Below are 14,724 nucleotides of genomic sequence, written 5' to 3'. Positions count from 1 at the left end.
GTCCTGGGTTCGATCCCCGGCATCTCCAAGGGTGCTTTTTCCCCCAGTGCCCAGCCTCAGGCGGGTACAGGCTGGAGCTGGAGCACTGGTCCTCTCCAGGCACTGTGGGCCTGCCCTGCCCACCCAGGGCCTGTCTGTGGGGTGAGGAGGGCTGTGTGCGCTGCCTCTGCTGAGCCACCTCCCAGAGGTGCTGGACCTGAGCTCAGGTGCAGATCCCATCCCAGCTGGGAAACACCCCCCTGTGCCAGCAGCTAGGGGTGTCTGAGCTGGACCAGCCTGGACAGGCCTGTGGGACTCCCAGCTGGTGGAATGGCATTTCTTACCCTGTCCCTGTCTCCAGGTCTTTTTCCCTCTGCCATCACCACTGCCTTGAGCAGAGGAACCCAGAGGTGCTGAGGTCAGGCACAGCCCTGCAGAGGTGGGACTGCTGGGGCTGGTACCCACCTCTTGTTCCTGGGGGTTTGGTGTCTCCGTCCAGCCCATGCTGGTGGGATCAGGGAGACACAGGCCTGTCCAAAGCCATGCACAGGCAGCAAGGGCCAGGAGATGGTGCCTCAGCTGTTCCCCCACCAAAACCACCTGCAACCCAAATGGGACATGAGACATGGCCTTCTGCTGCAGGGTGCTCAGTGCCCCCCAGCAACGGTGGGCCCAAATTCAGAGAAATAAGGTATAAAAGTGAAGTACAGAAGAAGGGCAGTGGGGTGGGGATATCTTCTGAACACAGGATGTTTGGTGCCAGTATGGACACTGAGCTGCAGACTCAAGCCACCCCAGGTGGGGACCAGGGAGAAGAGCCCAGTGTCTGCCCCATGCCACCTCCCTGCCAGCTCTGCCCTCCCCCAGGGGTAATATTTCTCCCTTACGCTGGCACCTGGCAGAGCTTTGCCTCCTCCTCCTCCTCCTCAGGTAGATGAGCCACAGAGCCCAGGGGTGTGTGTGAGGGGGCAGCACACCTGAGCAGAAAGAGCCCGTTTCAGGGTGTTTTGGGGCCTGAACAGTCTGGCCCTGCGGGCTGGGTCTGTTCTCTGCAGCAATGCGGGATCATCACTGTACCCCAGATCTGTGCTTGCTCCTGCAGCAGCTCCCCAGGACCTACACAAGGGGCCTGATGGTGAGACCCCAACCCTCTGCACTGCTGCCTCACGCTGGGCAGAGCACGGCTGTGGAAATCCCTCAGGAGAGGAGAGTTATCAGGGAGAGACCCTCAAGGTCATCATCATGGGTGACACACATGGGCACTGCAAACACAGCCTCCTTCCCTTGGGAAAGTCCCACTGGGCAGGCTCCAGCCCTGCATCTCACAAGGCCAGGGACTGCCAGCAGGAAAGCTCTAAGGATCAGGGCAGAGGGGTCTGTGACCCTGGGCTTTCCCCATATCCCTCAAGGTTACCCCAGGGGTGGAGGAGCTCCCAGCAAGGAATGGGGCAATGCTGCTGTGGGAGATGCTCTTGGTGACAGCTGCCTCCTCCCCTCTTCTGCTCTAGGGCCAGATCCTGCTGTTTGCAGTGCTACCCACCTGGGGCTGCTCCCCTGCAATGGACACCCAACACACCTTCTGGTCTGCAGCAGAGAAGCCCATCAGGGAAGAGCTTGAGGGGTCTGAAGACCCACCGGTGGGACCTGGGAGGGCAGTTTGGGTTTCAGGTTCCTGCCCAAGTGTCAAACCCTTCTCCCTACCCAGCTCCTGCGTGAGTCATTTCTCTGCCCATGGGAGCTGGGGCAGGTGAAAGCCCCAGCCCAGGGAGAGGGACCCTGGCTCAGCTCCCAGCAGTGCCGGCTTTAGGGGAGGGACACAAAATACCCTCTGCCATGGAAATGTGCCCAAATTAGCAGCCTCCCACACCAGGGGCTGGATGATGGCTTTGGGCAGCAGCCCATGTCTCCTGGGGATCCTTTCTCCCTCCCCTGGACTCTCCCTCCTCTGCCTCCCACAGCACTGAGGGAAAGGTCCCCCCATTGCTCCTGCTCTCATCCCCCCTGCACCTGCACACAGGTACTGCCCCGACACAAACCCTCACTGACACCCCTGGGAGGCAGCAGGAGGGCAGGGCTGGGGGCTGGAGCGCAGCAGGACGAGGGGGTCCCAGGGCTGCTGTGGGGCCTTACAGTCCCTGCCCAGGAAGGAGGCAGCTCTGGGGATCTACCAGCACTGCTCCAAGGTCTGTGAGGGCCCAAGGCAGCGGTAACAGCTCATGGAGACTGGGGACCTGGCAGAGCCAGGGAAGGGGCAATCCCAGCCCCGTGTGCCCCAGCAAGTGCCTCTGTACCCTGTGCCAGGACAGTGGGGAGCAGAGCTGCCTCCTAACCACTGTGGGAGGTGATCCATGGGATGTGAGACCCCTTGGGGCTGGATGGGGTGTTCAGGGCACCGCGGCCACCTTAGGGCTCGTTTCTGTGGGGCCACAGCCCAGGGTTCACCCCAACACAGCAGCTCTGTCATGGCCTCTGTGCCATGGGACCAGTGTGGCCCAGGCAGGGCCTGGGGGAAAGAGCAGCTGGGGAACGCCAGGGTGAGGAGATGGGCGCTCCCTCTGGGGTGCATCCCGGGACCTTGCAGAGAGACATTTTTGCTGGAAACTGTGGCTGGCAGGACGGAAATGTCTCTGTCAGCAGGAATATTCCCCAGGGAACATGGGCTCTCGCAGCTCCACAGCCTGACCCTGAACCCACTGTCCCCAAGACATGGCCCTTCTTCACCGCCATCTCCTTGTGCTCTGCTCCCCCCCAGTCAGCCTCAGGGAGACACCCCGACACCTGGGCAGGCAAGCACCAGCTCTGGGTCATACCCCCAAAGGCTTTTAATAAGAACAAATGTGGAGGCAGGGGGTAAACACAGGAGAATAAAACCAGAGGCAATGCCCGGCTGTTTCTGCTGCCCGTGGGAAAAGGCAGACGGTTCCCTGGTGCTCACGGCTCTCCCAGCTGCACAGACCTCTCCTCCCTCCTGGCTGCACCCAGCTGCACGGCAGGGACGGGCTGTCCTGGCCCGGGGCCCAGGGACTGTTGGGCACTGAGCTCTGGCGTCACAGCCTTTGTGTCCTCAGGGGGATGTGCCAGAGACACCTCGTCAGCATCGTCATAGCCTGTGCTCTCCGGGGACAGGGACCAGGCATCTCCCTCAGCTCCAGGGGCCCCAGCACTTCTCTGGGAGCGCAGCTTTGCCCCTGCAGGCAGCAAGGCAGCCCATTGTACATTCGTCCCATGAGGTGCCCTCCTGGTCTCTACATCACCTTCCCCCCTTCTCCTCACCAGTCAGCTCCCTCTCCCACCCCCGGTCCCCCCAAGGAAAACTCCCAGGGCAGGTTCCCCCATCCCAGGATTTTGGGGTCTCAGTATGGCAGCAATTCATCCAGCAGCAGGGATGGCACCCCAGGAACCGGCAGCCCTATCTTTGCTTCTCACCTCCAGGTGCATCCCTGGGCCCTGCTCCCTCCTCTGGGGCCCTGGGCATTTCCCAGTCTCCCTGACCAGAGGCAGGATCCTCCCCAGGGTCAGAAACCTCCCTGGCATCATCATAGCCATCTGCTGGGTCACCTCTGGGCCCGACAGGGACGTCTGAAAGGAGAGGAGAGTTGGTGACAGTGAGAAGACACGTCCTGCAGAGCAGAGGATGGGAGGATGTGCAGGGACATGGGGCTCAGACACTGGTTTTGGCAGCACCACAGGAGACCCCTGCCTGTGTCCTCCCCAGCTGTAACAATGACACCTCTGTCCATCCCAAGTCTGCAGGGAGGAGAGATCCACCCCTTCCTGCCCCCCGTTACCTGGTGCTGACCCCGGACCATCCTCCTCCTCACTGTCCCCGGGCTGGGGCTGCACCTTGGTCAGGGATCCCTCTGAATAGGAGCCTGGAGAGAGGCGATGCAGGTGTTATGGGAGTGCGCTCTGCTGACCCAGCTTGGGCTCAGTGCTGCTGGGGACAGGGGACCCACCGAGCCAGGGCTGCGTGGGGAGGAGGGCTCAGGACTCAGCCTGCTCCCCTGGGACAAACCCCCTCTCACAGGGGCTCCCAGAGCTGCCCCGGGACAGCCCCTTCCCTCACCCCTCAGGTGTCCGGTGGGACGCAGGGACAGGCAGAGAGGGGCTGTCCCTGTCTGGGACGGGCAGAGCTGGTGGGGAGGAAGCTCCTCTCCCACGCCCACCACCTGGCTGCTCTCCCCACACACCCCACAGCCCCACAGCTGCAGGGACCATGGGCCAGGGGGCTGCAGGGAGGCAGCCTTGTCTGGGGGCCAGGGCAAAGAGCCCTGCAGATGTGCCCCCCATCAGGGACCCACACCCACCTGAGCCGCTGAACCTCGCCTGCTTCTCCCACGCCGGGCTGTAACCGATCTCCTCATACAGGGCCTCAGGGAAGGGCTCCCAAGCTCTCTCGGAGCCTGCGGACAGAGGCAGGGCTGGCTCAGGGATGGGCAGAGAGGCAACGGCATCCTGCTCTGCTCCACCAGCCCTCTGCCCCGGGACAGCCCAGGGCTGGCCCCACAGCACAGCCCCACTGCGCTGTCCTGTCACCGCTGACACTTGCTCAGGAAGGGCAATGTCCCCATGGAGATGGTCAGGGGCAGCGACACCCTCACACCATCCCCTCAGAGATAGCCCTTGTGCCCCTCTGGGCCCTGGGCCAGGTCCCTGGTGCTGACCTTGGAGCAGCTCCTGCCTTTCCTCTGCCCCTGGAGCTACCCCCTCCCTGCCCCATGGATCCATAGCACGGCCCCTGCCCTGCTGGGGGGGTAGGTAAGGGTGGGACAGAGGAACAGCCTGGGGGCCTGACGCCACAGGGATGGACCCTGCTGTCCCATGCTTCTCCCAGCATCTCCCCTGCCCCACAGCCCCCTCCAGAGCTGCCCAGAGCACTGCCAGTGGCAAATCCTCACCTGTCTCTCCTCTGCTCCCATCTCCCCCAGCCCAGCTCGGCCATTGCTCTCCTTGCCCCATCCCTAACTCCCCCCGAGTCTGGAATCTCTCTACCCCTTGCTGCTGGTGGGCCACGGTCAGGCAGTCAATGGGGCGGCACATGGGGATGCAGGCAGCACACACTCTGGTCCCCCCAGCTCTGCCTGTACCCCTCACTGACACCCCACAGCACCCCTGGCCTTGCCAGGAGGCATCTTCCCCATGGACCGTGGGGGAAGGACCCACCTCTGCGCCCAGCCCTAGCGCTCCACACTTGCCCAGCCAGGAGGGCCAGGAGCAGGCAGAGAAGGGCTCCCAGGATGATGCAGATGATGACGGGCAATGAGACTCTCCCGCTGCCCGTCGGACGGCCCTGGGTGGGATCTGCATGGGCAGGAACATAGAAATAGCAGCAGCAGGCCTGGGAGAGGTGGGGGGCTGGGACAGCCCAGTCCTGACCCCCCCTTACACCGGGGGGTAAGGGACCCCAGGGGGGGAGTGATGGGGAAGCTCCCACCCTACCGGGTAATGACAGCCCTCCCGAAACCCCTCCCCCACTGCTAACCCGGGGACACCTCTTGGGAGTTTCACACCCCGGCAAGGAGCCCCTTCCTTCCGGCTGTGGGTCACAGCCTGGCCCTGGGAAGACCCAGCGCTGATGGGGAGGACAGCTTACCTGCTCGGGGGGTTGGTGCTGCTGTCCTGGGTGCAGCTGCAGAGGAGGAGAAGGAGAGCAGGGCTGAGAGGCTGGGTGTGCAGGTACCAGGGAGCCTCCTCTCTGGCACGCCGTGTGTGTGTGCACATGTGCGGACATCCCTGACACATCCCACCCAAAGTATCCCTCCTGCGGGGCTGGTCAGGGTGGCCAGGAAGGAGCCCAGGGCCATGGGCAGGACAGTGCAGGCAGCCCGGGAGATGCCCCCGGGGGCTGCAGGGCCCTGCAGGCAGAGGCTGGAGGACATCCAGCCCCACAGAAGCTGCTGCCCACTTGGCACCAGGCTCCCAGGCTCTGCACAGACAGCCTTGCTCTCAGGAGCTCTACAGCCATGCTGGGACCCAGCGGGGAAAACGCCTGCCCCAGCTCCTTGCCAATACCCTCGTGAGGGGTCCCAGCCCTGCCCCTCACCCGAGCAGTTCACGGCAGCGTCCTCCTTATGCCGGCAGGCACCGCTGTCCCCAGGCTGGGCCCAGCAGTCCTGCAGAGACGGCTCTGTCCCCCGGCACTCCACCTTCTCCAGCCAGATGGGGCCCGTCCCCTCCCCAAAGGCAGCCTCGCCCAGGGCAGACACTGCGGGGCCACAGCCCAGCTGCCTGCATGCCACCTCAGCATCCTGCATGTCCCACGAGTCGTCGCACACCGTCCCCCAGGAGCCACGGTGCCACACCTCCACTCTGCCCGAGCACCCCTTCTCGCCTCCCACGGCACGAATCTTCTCCCTGTCTGGAGAAGGCAGAGACCTCTCAGGGCACGGCACAGCAGGCAGAGCCCTGCCAGCTGAGACAGGCACGCAGAGGAGCAGCTACCTGTGCAGCTCGTGGAGTTTGGGCATGTGGCCCCCAGGGCCGGGGGCGTTTCTGGCTGTCTCCCTGGAGAAGGAAATGCAGCGGTGAAGGGGCTGCTGCAGGGGGGTCGTGTGGCAGACAGCGGGGCTGAGTTCTGCTCGCACATCCCTGTGCCACCTCGTTCATGGATGCAGCTGAACCCTGGTCATTCAGGGGACACACACGGCATACGGTGGGGGACCCTGACTGCTCAGCCCCAAAGGGAGCCTGGTTCACAGAGCAGCAGGAGGAGGGGACGCTCCTTGGAGCCCTGACAGGTCCCTTCCGAGACCTTGCCTGGAGACACCTCTGCCTCCCCCAGGCACTGCCGGGAGCCCGGCTGGCAACTGCTGGTGAATGTGTGGGGCTCTGAGAGCTGAAGTCCCCTTTGTGCCACCACCACCAGCAGCAGCAGCAGGAGGGTCTGGCATGGGAAGGAAAAGCCCCTGTGGGCTCTGCCTCTGCGTTTGACAATGCCCAGCAGGGAGCAGGAGCTGGGGATGCTGGTGCCCGGGTGGCTCAGAGTTACCGTTGCAGGTGATGTGGGTCTCATCTCGCAGGTCATCGCAGGACTGTGGGTCCCAGGGAGCAGAGGGACACTGCCAGAAGGAGCTGTTTCTCTCCCCACACTCCACGCGATCCAGCCAGGCGGGGCCAGTCAGCCTGCCAGAGGTCGGGTATCGTTCCAAGGATTTTGCATCCCCACAGCCCAGCTCCTTGCAGGCCAGCGACACCGTTTTGGGAGTCATTGAGTTGGAGCAAACGCTCCCCCATGTCCCGTTATAGAAAACCTGCAGGCGCCCGGAGCAGTTGGTGCTGTTCTCCAGCCTCAGGGCCACGAAATCTGGGATGAAAGGCACCGAGGGGGAACAGGCTGGTCTGGAGCTGTGGGAGCAGGGTTACCCCTGCAGCCCCCATGCCCTCAGCCAGGCAAAGGTATGGCCAGCATGTCCCCCTTGCACCCATGGACAGAGAAAATTCATAGAATCATAGAATGGTTAGGGTTGGACAGGATCTCAAAGATCATCTAGTTCTAACCCCCCTGCTGCGGGCAGGGACACCCTCCACTAGACCACGTTGCCCAAAGCCTCATCCAACCTGGCCTTGAACACTTCCAGGGATGGGGCATGCACAACCTCTCTGGGCAACCTGTTCCAGGGCCTCACCACTCTAACAGTAAAGAATTTCTTTCTAACATCTAATCTAAAGCGACCCTCCTTCAGCTTGAACCCATTACCCCTTGTCCTGTCACTACACTCCCTGATAAACAGTCCCTGACCATCTTTCCTGTAGGCCCCTTCAGGTACTGGTAAGCTGCAATTAGATCTCCCTGGAGCTGCCTTTTCTGCAGGCTGAACAATCCCAACTCTCTCAGCCTGTCCTCACAGGAAAGCCCTCTAATCAGCTTCGTGGCCCTGCTCTGGACTCTCTCCAACAAGTCCCTGGTGGACAGACAACCCTGCCCTCCCCACTAACCCATGGGCACAACTGAGCTCCTCAGAGACCATTGATGGGACTGAGGGGACCTGTGCATGGGTGTCCCCAGGATGGGCTTGGGCAGGGGCTCAGAGGCAGCCAGCGACAGCCTCGAGCATTGCCAGCTCTCCCCTTAGCCCGGCCTCCCCAGGCACTGGGCTCCCACCACAGCTCCCAGCTCCCAGCACAGACCTGAGCAGACGACTCCTGCGTCCTCTTTGTGCCCGCAGTCATGCTTCCCCCAGGACCCTGCCGGGCAGTCCCAGAGAGCAGCTTCAGCCCCGGAGCAGTTCACACTCTCCAGCCAGATCTGCCCGGAGCCTTCCCCAAACCGAGCAGAGCCAACTGCCTCCACCGCCCCTCCGCAGCCCAGCTGGTGGCAAACGACAGTGGCATCGGGCAGGTCCCAGCCGTCATCACAGATGGTCCCCCAGCTGCCCTGGTAGTAGATCTCCACTCTCCCAGCACAGCGCCCGGACCCGTTCACCAGCCGGACCTGCCGGCTCCCTGCAGCGGGAAGAAACCCCAGTTGCTGTCAGGGGCTGGTGCCCACCCAGCCCAGAGCCTGGGGGGCCCCTGCAGTGCCACTCACCCCAGCAAACGACCCCCACATCCTCTGCAATCCCTGCTGCCAGTGCACTCTCGGCCAGGGAGGTGTTGCAGAGGGTCAGGCTGGCCTCATGCCCTGCGCACCGCACCCCTCGCAGCCCCACGGGACCTGTCCCTCTCTCAGGCTTCGGGGGGTTGTAGGCTGTCTCTGCCTCTCCACACCGCAGCTGCCGGCACACCACACTGGCCTCCTGCATGTCCCACTGGTCATCCAGGACTCTGCCCCACATCCCGCGCTGGAAGATCTCCACTCGCCCGTCACACCGGCTCCCTCCACCCACCAGCCGCAGGGATGCGGAGCTGGCTGAGCCTGGGGAGAGCAGCCACGTCCCAGCCCTCAGCAACACCAGAGAGCCCAGGAACCTGAGGTGCCTCTCCAGGCTCTGGAAACCTCACGGTGCCCTGAAGCTCATCTGCCTGCCCCCAGCCCTCTGCAGTGAGCTTCAGGAGCAGGTTTCCACACTGCTGGTTTCCCAGTCCCTGAGCCTTCCTGGGCAAGACACTCTCTTGGCTCTTGCTGGGGCAGAACCACCCAGCACGTCCCTGCTGAGGCAGATGGGGCAGCTCCCGCAGGAGGGAGCAGCAGGTGGTGCAATGGCCTGGGGATGGGCAGCACAAGGACAAGCCTTGCCCAACCTCAGCGCTGGCACTGGCACTGCTGAGACACGGGGCAGCACACACATCTCTGTCCCTCTCTGCGCCCCTGGGGAACGGGGGCTGGGAGCCAGTGTCCCTGGCAGGGAGCAGAGCGAGGGGGCCCTTTCTGACCAAACAGGCCCAGCTTGGGTCTTGTGCTGAGCAGAAGCCAGGGCAAAGCCCAGTCCTGCTCTGCAGCTCACACCCCTGCTCTGCTGCTGCTGCTGCTGGGGACAGGCAGGCAGCCCCTCTGGGTGTGGGATTGGGCTCTGTGGGACTCTCTGTGGGTCTGGGACAGGGCTGTCTGCAGCCGGAGGGAGGGAGCTGAGCCCCACAGCCCCATCCTGGGCCTGTCCCGCAGCATGAGAGCAGGGGACCCCAGGCCTGGCTCAGTCCTAGCTCTCCCACATCAGAGCGTTCAGTCTGAGCACATCAAGATCTCCACATCACTCCTGGTGAAGCTGGGGTTTCTCCAGGGAGAAATTCACCCTGCTGCTGCTGCCATGGGGTCCCTTGCTTTGGGTGGCCATGTCACACCCCAGGGGAAAATGGAGTCAACACAGTGTTCTCCCAGCACTCACCTGAGCAAATGACAGCAGCGACATTCTCGTGGGAGCACGGTGAGGCTCCCAGGGCAGTCACTGGGCACTGTCCCAGGTGGCCTTCAGTCCCATCACAGTGGAATGACTCTCTCCAGGTGGGGCCCGTGCCTCTCCCAAAATGCCCTCCTCCAGGAATGGACTCAGCAAACCCACAGTTGAGGTGGCGACAGAGAACATGGGCATCCAAGAGATCCCAACGGGAAGCACAGAGGGTGCCCCAGGTCCCCAGCACCTGGACCTCCACTCTTCCATCACAAGCTGTGCTGCCATTCACCAGCCTGAACCCTGTGTACTCTGGGGACAGAGGAAGATGAGAGAGGCTGCGTTGGTGCTCTTACAGCGTCGGTAGCTGGGGGACAGTCTAGAGGGACAACCTTCCTTTCTGCTCCTTCTGCAGTCTCTTAGGGCTGTAGAAAACCACATCACCCCTCCTGACTTCACACCCAGCACAGTACAGGCCCCGTCCTGCTCCCCGTCCCCAGCTCACACTCAGCATTCAACACCCCACCCTGAGTCCTTACTTGTGCAGGTGAGACCGGCAGTGTTGGCTTGGGTGCAGGGCTGGTCCCTGGGGGACCCTCTTGGGCAGGAGGCGAGAAGGGATTCATTCCCCAAACACTGCAGCTCTCTGTCCCAGATGGAACCACCACTTTTTCCAAAATGAGCTGCCCCAGGCATGGACAGGGCTACGCCGCACTGCAGCTCCCCACAGACCACGTCAGTGGCTTTGGGACCAAAGTCTGAGTCACAGACAGCTTTCCACTGGTCCTTGTCATAGATCTCCACTCGTCCTGAGCAGGGGCTGTCCCCTCCAACCAGCTGGACAAATCCTGGAGCAACCAAAGACCCCTGTGAGGTCCCAGAGCCCTCTGGCAGTTGCCTGGCCATGCCTCACCTCATCTCCAAGGTGGCCACAGGCAAAGAGCCTCACAACTATCCCAGCAGCTGCCAGTGGGTGCTGATGGCACAAACACACCAGAGACCCATTCCACTCTTCAGAAATCAGCACAGCACTCGGGGACTGGCTTTTCTACCAAACCCACAGGCACCACTTAAGTCAACTGCTGCTATTCTGGAGACCCTGGGCTGCTGGGAACTGGCCCCAGGCCCTGCAGCACCCAGAGCTCTTGGCCCCAAGGAGATGGGCCCAGGTGCTGTTGGCTGTTGCAGCCAGCTCTGCCCCACCCAGCTCAGGGCCAGGCGCAGGAACCCCTTGGAGCCACCAGAAATGCACCCCAGTCCCACATGGTTCTCGGGCTGTTGGGGCACTGCTGGGAGATGGGACATGTCACAGGGCACAGATGCAGTGCGGGTGTACCTACAGTCACTGTCTGCACCAGCCCCCAGCTCCAGCACCTGCCCGGGGAGGGTCCTCAGCCAGGGCCAGAGTGCACTGCCAGGCGTGCACAGCCCTGGCCAAGGGCTGGTCAGAAGGCAGGAGAGCGGGCAGAGGAGCAGCCCTGGGCTGACACGAGCTCCCAGTGCAAGGACAGGCACCAAGGAGAGCCAGCAAGTGCTGGCCAAGGCCCTGTGACACAGGGCAGCCAGGGGCTGGGGTAGGCAGGAGAGGCTGGGCAGCAGGTCAGCACTGCCTGCACAGGGGTGTTTCCCTCTGGGCTGGCTCTCATGGGGTGACCCTGGAAGAGGCATGAGGTGGCCATGGGCCACCCTGCTCTTCTGCCCAAGCCCAGTGCTGCTCCCCTCTCAGCAGACCCTCTGCTTTGGGGGAGTCGTGTCTGCGAGGGAACACAACCCAAAAGTCCCTGACGACCCTGGGCCCTTCCCTGGGGCTGTGGGTGGCCACGTGAGCTGCTCTCAGTGTCTCTGGCATGGGGGAACCAGGTCCTTGGTGCTGCCAGACAGCTCCTGTGTGTACAGGAGGAGAAAGATGGGAACCAACAGAGATGGCAGGGCAGGGTGGGCACTCATGTCCCAGCCCCAGGCACCCACGGACGGTGGGCTGAGCCACACCAGGGGTCAGGCAGTGGCAGGTTCCCCCTGGGCTTTCCTCAGGGACCAGGGAAACCAGCAATGACAGTCCCAGCTCAGCAGGGTGACTGGTCACACTGGGCCCTTCTCCAGTACCCCCATGTTTCCCTGAGGGCACAGCCAGGTCCCTTCCCCCATCCCAGCCACAAAGGTGGGGAACGGGCTGGCCCCTTACCTGAACATGTAACTCCAGCATCCAGAGTGTGATCACAGTAATCTCGATAAAATTCTGTGTTTGTGCAGTCAGACAGGGCAGCCTCGTTGCCGTCACACTGAACGCCATACATCCAAATGGGGCCAGATCCTGGCCCAAAGTATCCATACAAATGAGCTTGAACAGCAGACCCACAGTCCAGCTGCTTGCAAACCACTGCAGCATCAGACATGTCCCAGTCATAATGACACACGGTCCCCCACTGGCCCTCTTGTTTCACTTCCACTCTTCCAGCACAGCGTCCGCCACCATTTTCCAGCCTCACTTCCGCAGCCCCTTCAAACACCAAAATGAGAATGGCGAGGAGAGCACCGAGCCACAGACCACAGGTCTGGAGGTACCTCCTGACCAGGCTGAGGCACAGGCACCAGCATGGGAGCCCTCCTCCTTCCACGCTGTCTCCAGGGCAGTGTCGGGGTCCCTTTTCTCTCCATGTCCTGCAAAGGGCTGGAGGTGCCCAGCTCTGGCCCTGCTGGGCCATTCACCACCCCACAGCCTGAAGCACCTCCTCCCACCTCAACGACCCCCTGCCCATGCCAACCCGCACACCATGCCCGGCCCTGCACAGGGCACCGTCTCCTCACCAGCCCAGAAACCCCTGTACAGCCCCGTGCCCCCAGGCCCACGGCTCCCTCTCCCACCCAGAGAGCACAAGCAAAGGCAGAAGTTCCATCGACTGGAGCAACATCTGCCCCTCACCTCAGCGGCACCTTCAAAGCAACCCCATTCCAAGGGGTGTCCCAATGACCCCACTGGAGCCCGCTGGCCCCATCTCTGGGACAAGGATGTCGGCACTTACCCCTGCACAGCTGCACCCAGAGGAGCAGCCACAGCACCTGAGGGGACAGGAGTCCCTCCATCCCCATCCTCAGCCTTCTGCCCTGCTGGCACAGCCCTGCGGAACCCCACTCCCTCTCACGCCTCCTGGGGACTCACAGGGACAACGATGATGGGAGGGTAATATATCTCTGTCGATGCCGATCCAGCTGCAGGAGGAGCCAATCAAAGCAGCAGCACCTTTTTAGACATTATCAGGAGCGATCTCCCCTCCGACACAGCCAAGCCCTCCAATGAACTTCTCCAGCGCCGTTCATGACCATATATGAGGGACATAGATGTTTCGCTGCGGGTGTCATGGTCACTGCAGTGGGGGATCGTCACGGGACAAGCTGGGTGTGGAGGGGAAATGGGTTTGTCACCCCTCGACCCCTGCTGTGGGCACGGGGAGCAATGAGCATCTCCTCTGCTGGGCTCACCCAAGAAGCCAAGGCATGAGTGTCCAGGCACCATCAAGCCATGGGAACCACGGAGCTGGGACTGTTTTGGGGTCTGTGTCAGCTTGGAAAGGAAACAGCCCCTGCCCCTGCTACAGCCCCCGCTGTGCTGGGAGCAGCAGCTGGGAAAAGTCCTCGGCCAGGGGAAGAGCTCCATGCCAGGACTGCTGGCTCACCCGTCCCTCCCCGCAGAGCCCCACAGCGGGTCCCTCGCAGGAGCCCGAGCTGGGACATGTCCCTGCCCTGGCAGCAGACACGCAGCCCCAAGGCTCAGACGTGTCCCTGACTCTCTGCGTGTCACCCAGGGGCCGTTATTCCCCGCGGGCAGATCGGGAGCCGGAGCCTACAGGTGCACAAACCACAGCCCACGTGGCCTGGCAGCGCTCGCCGCGCTCCCCCCGCAGCGCCCCGGCAGGCAGTCTGTGGTTTCCTCCTGGCACCGTGCCCAGGCACATCCCTGCGGGGCCCCGGAGCCACCCCCACCCCGACTGCTCCAGCCAGGGCTGCAGGGGCTGCTCCTTCGGCCTCGCAGGCACGGGGCTGGGCAGCTCCCGGCCCCCGGCATGCCCCTCTGATGCACACGCCCGCTCGGCACTGAGCCCCACGGCCACGGACTGCCATCGCTGACGTCACCTCACACCCTCCTAGTGCCACCACTCTCTGAGCAGCACTTAGACTGATGGTGACCTCACAGCCCTCCCACTGCCAGCGCTCTCTGCTTGGGAGTTACAGTGACTGTGACCTCACACCCTCCTACTCCTGCTGCTGTGTGCTCATGGGTCACACTGTCACACATGTGTGTGTGTGTGTGTGTGTGCTGTGTACAGGCTTCTACTGACGTTGGTTCTTCCAAAAAGCCATGTTTGGGTGGGGTCTAAATGATTATTTTGATGACATCAGAAGCACCCACACAAGCCATATCCCTGCTCTTGGCCTAAAAGCTACTCCAGCAGCAGGGAAATGATGAGCTCATGCACAAGCCATGGGCATACTCCTGGCCTATCCACTACTCAGCCACAGGTGATGTCATAGCATCTACCACTGCCATGTGCCTCTTCCTGGCTTATCAGGTACTCAGGCACCACTGACATCACAAGGACATTCACCAGACATCTGCCAGCTCCTGGCCTATCACCTCCTCAGGCACCAGGAGCCTCACAAGCACCTACACTATCCATAAGCCTGCTCCTGGCCTATCAGCTCCTCAGGCAAGAGAGACCTCATGAGAACCTGCACAGCCCACGGGCCTTCTCCTGGCCTATCAAGTGCTCAGGCACTAATGATCTCACCAACCCCTACTCAAGCTTTTGGCCTTCGCCTGGCCTTCCAGCTACCTGGGAACCAGTGACCTCACAACCACCCACACAGACATCTGCCTGCTCCTGCCCTGTCAGCTATTCGGGAAGCAGTGACCTCATAACAACTACACAGTCCATGGGCCTGCTCCAGGCCTATCAGCTCCTCAGCTGAGAGTGACCTCACAAGC

General features: G+C 62.4%; 1 protein-coding gene across 1 annotated transcript; it reads right to left on the bottom strand.

Annotated features, from left to right (window-relative positions):
- Window positions 1–2,910: 2,910 nt before the first annotated feature.
- On the bottom strand, window positions 2,911–12,136 carry LOC129200040 (antigen WC1.1-like). Its single transcript, XM_054811294.1, has 14 exons — window positions 11,926–12,136; window positions 10,283–10,591; window positions 9,737–10,055; window positions 8,507–8,823; window positions 8,107–8,421; window positions 6,968–7,282; window positions 6,421–6,483; window positions 6,023–6,337; window positions 5,573–5,608; window positions 5,143–5,280; window positions 4,287–4,382; window positions 3,768–3,851; window positions 3,406–3,558; window positions 2,911–3,167 (listed from the first exon to the last, which is right to left on the bottom strand). The coding sequence occupies exons 1-14, from the start codon at window positions 12,134–12,136 to the stop codon at window positions 2,911–2,913; spliced, it is 2,928 nt and encodes a 975-aa protein (XP_054667269.1).
- Between the last annotated feature and the right edge of the window lie 2,588 nt (window positions 12,137–14,724).

This window comes from Grus americana (genome assembly GCF_028858705.1).
Source record: "Grus americana isolate bGruAme1 chromosome 27 unlocalized genomic scaffold, bGruAme1.mat SUPER_27_unloc_1, whole genome shotgun sequence".
In the NCBI taxonomy this organism is placed as follows: Eukaryota; Metazoa; Chordata; class Aves; order Gruiformes; family Gruidae; genus Grus; species Grus americana.
This window is presented reverse-complemented; position numbering and strand designations above follow the sequence as displayed.

Bases quoted from the DNA above. Each gene is read 5' to 3' on its own strand.
- LOC129200040 (XM_054811294.1), bottom strand. From the start codon at position 12,136: ATGTCTGATGCTGCAGTGGTTTGCAAGCAGCTGGACTGTGGGTCTGCT. The intron at 10,056-10,282 runs GTAAGGACTCAG...CTCTGTCCCCAG, and splicing joins TGCCGGTCTCACCTGCACAA to AGTACACAGGGTTCAGGCTG. The intron at 3,852-4,286 runs GTGGGTGTGGGT...GCCTCTCTCCAG, and splicing joins GGCGAGGTTCAGCGGCTCAG to GCTCCTATTCAGAGGGATCC.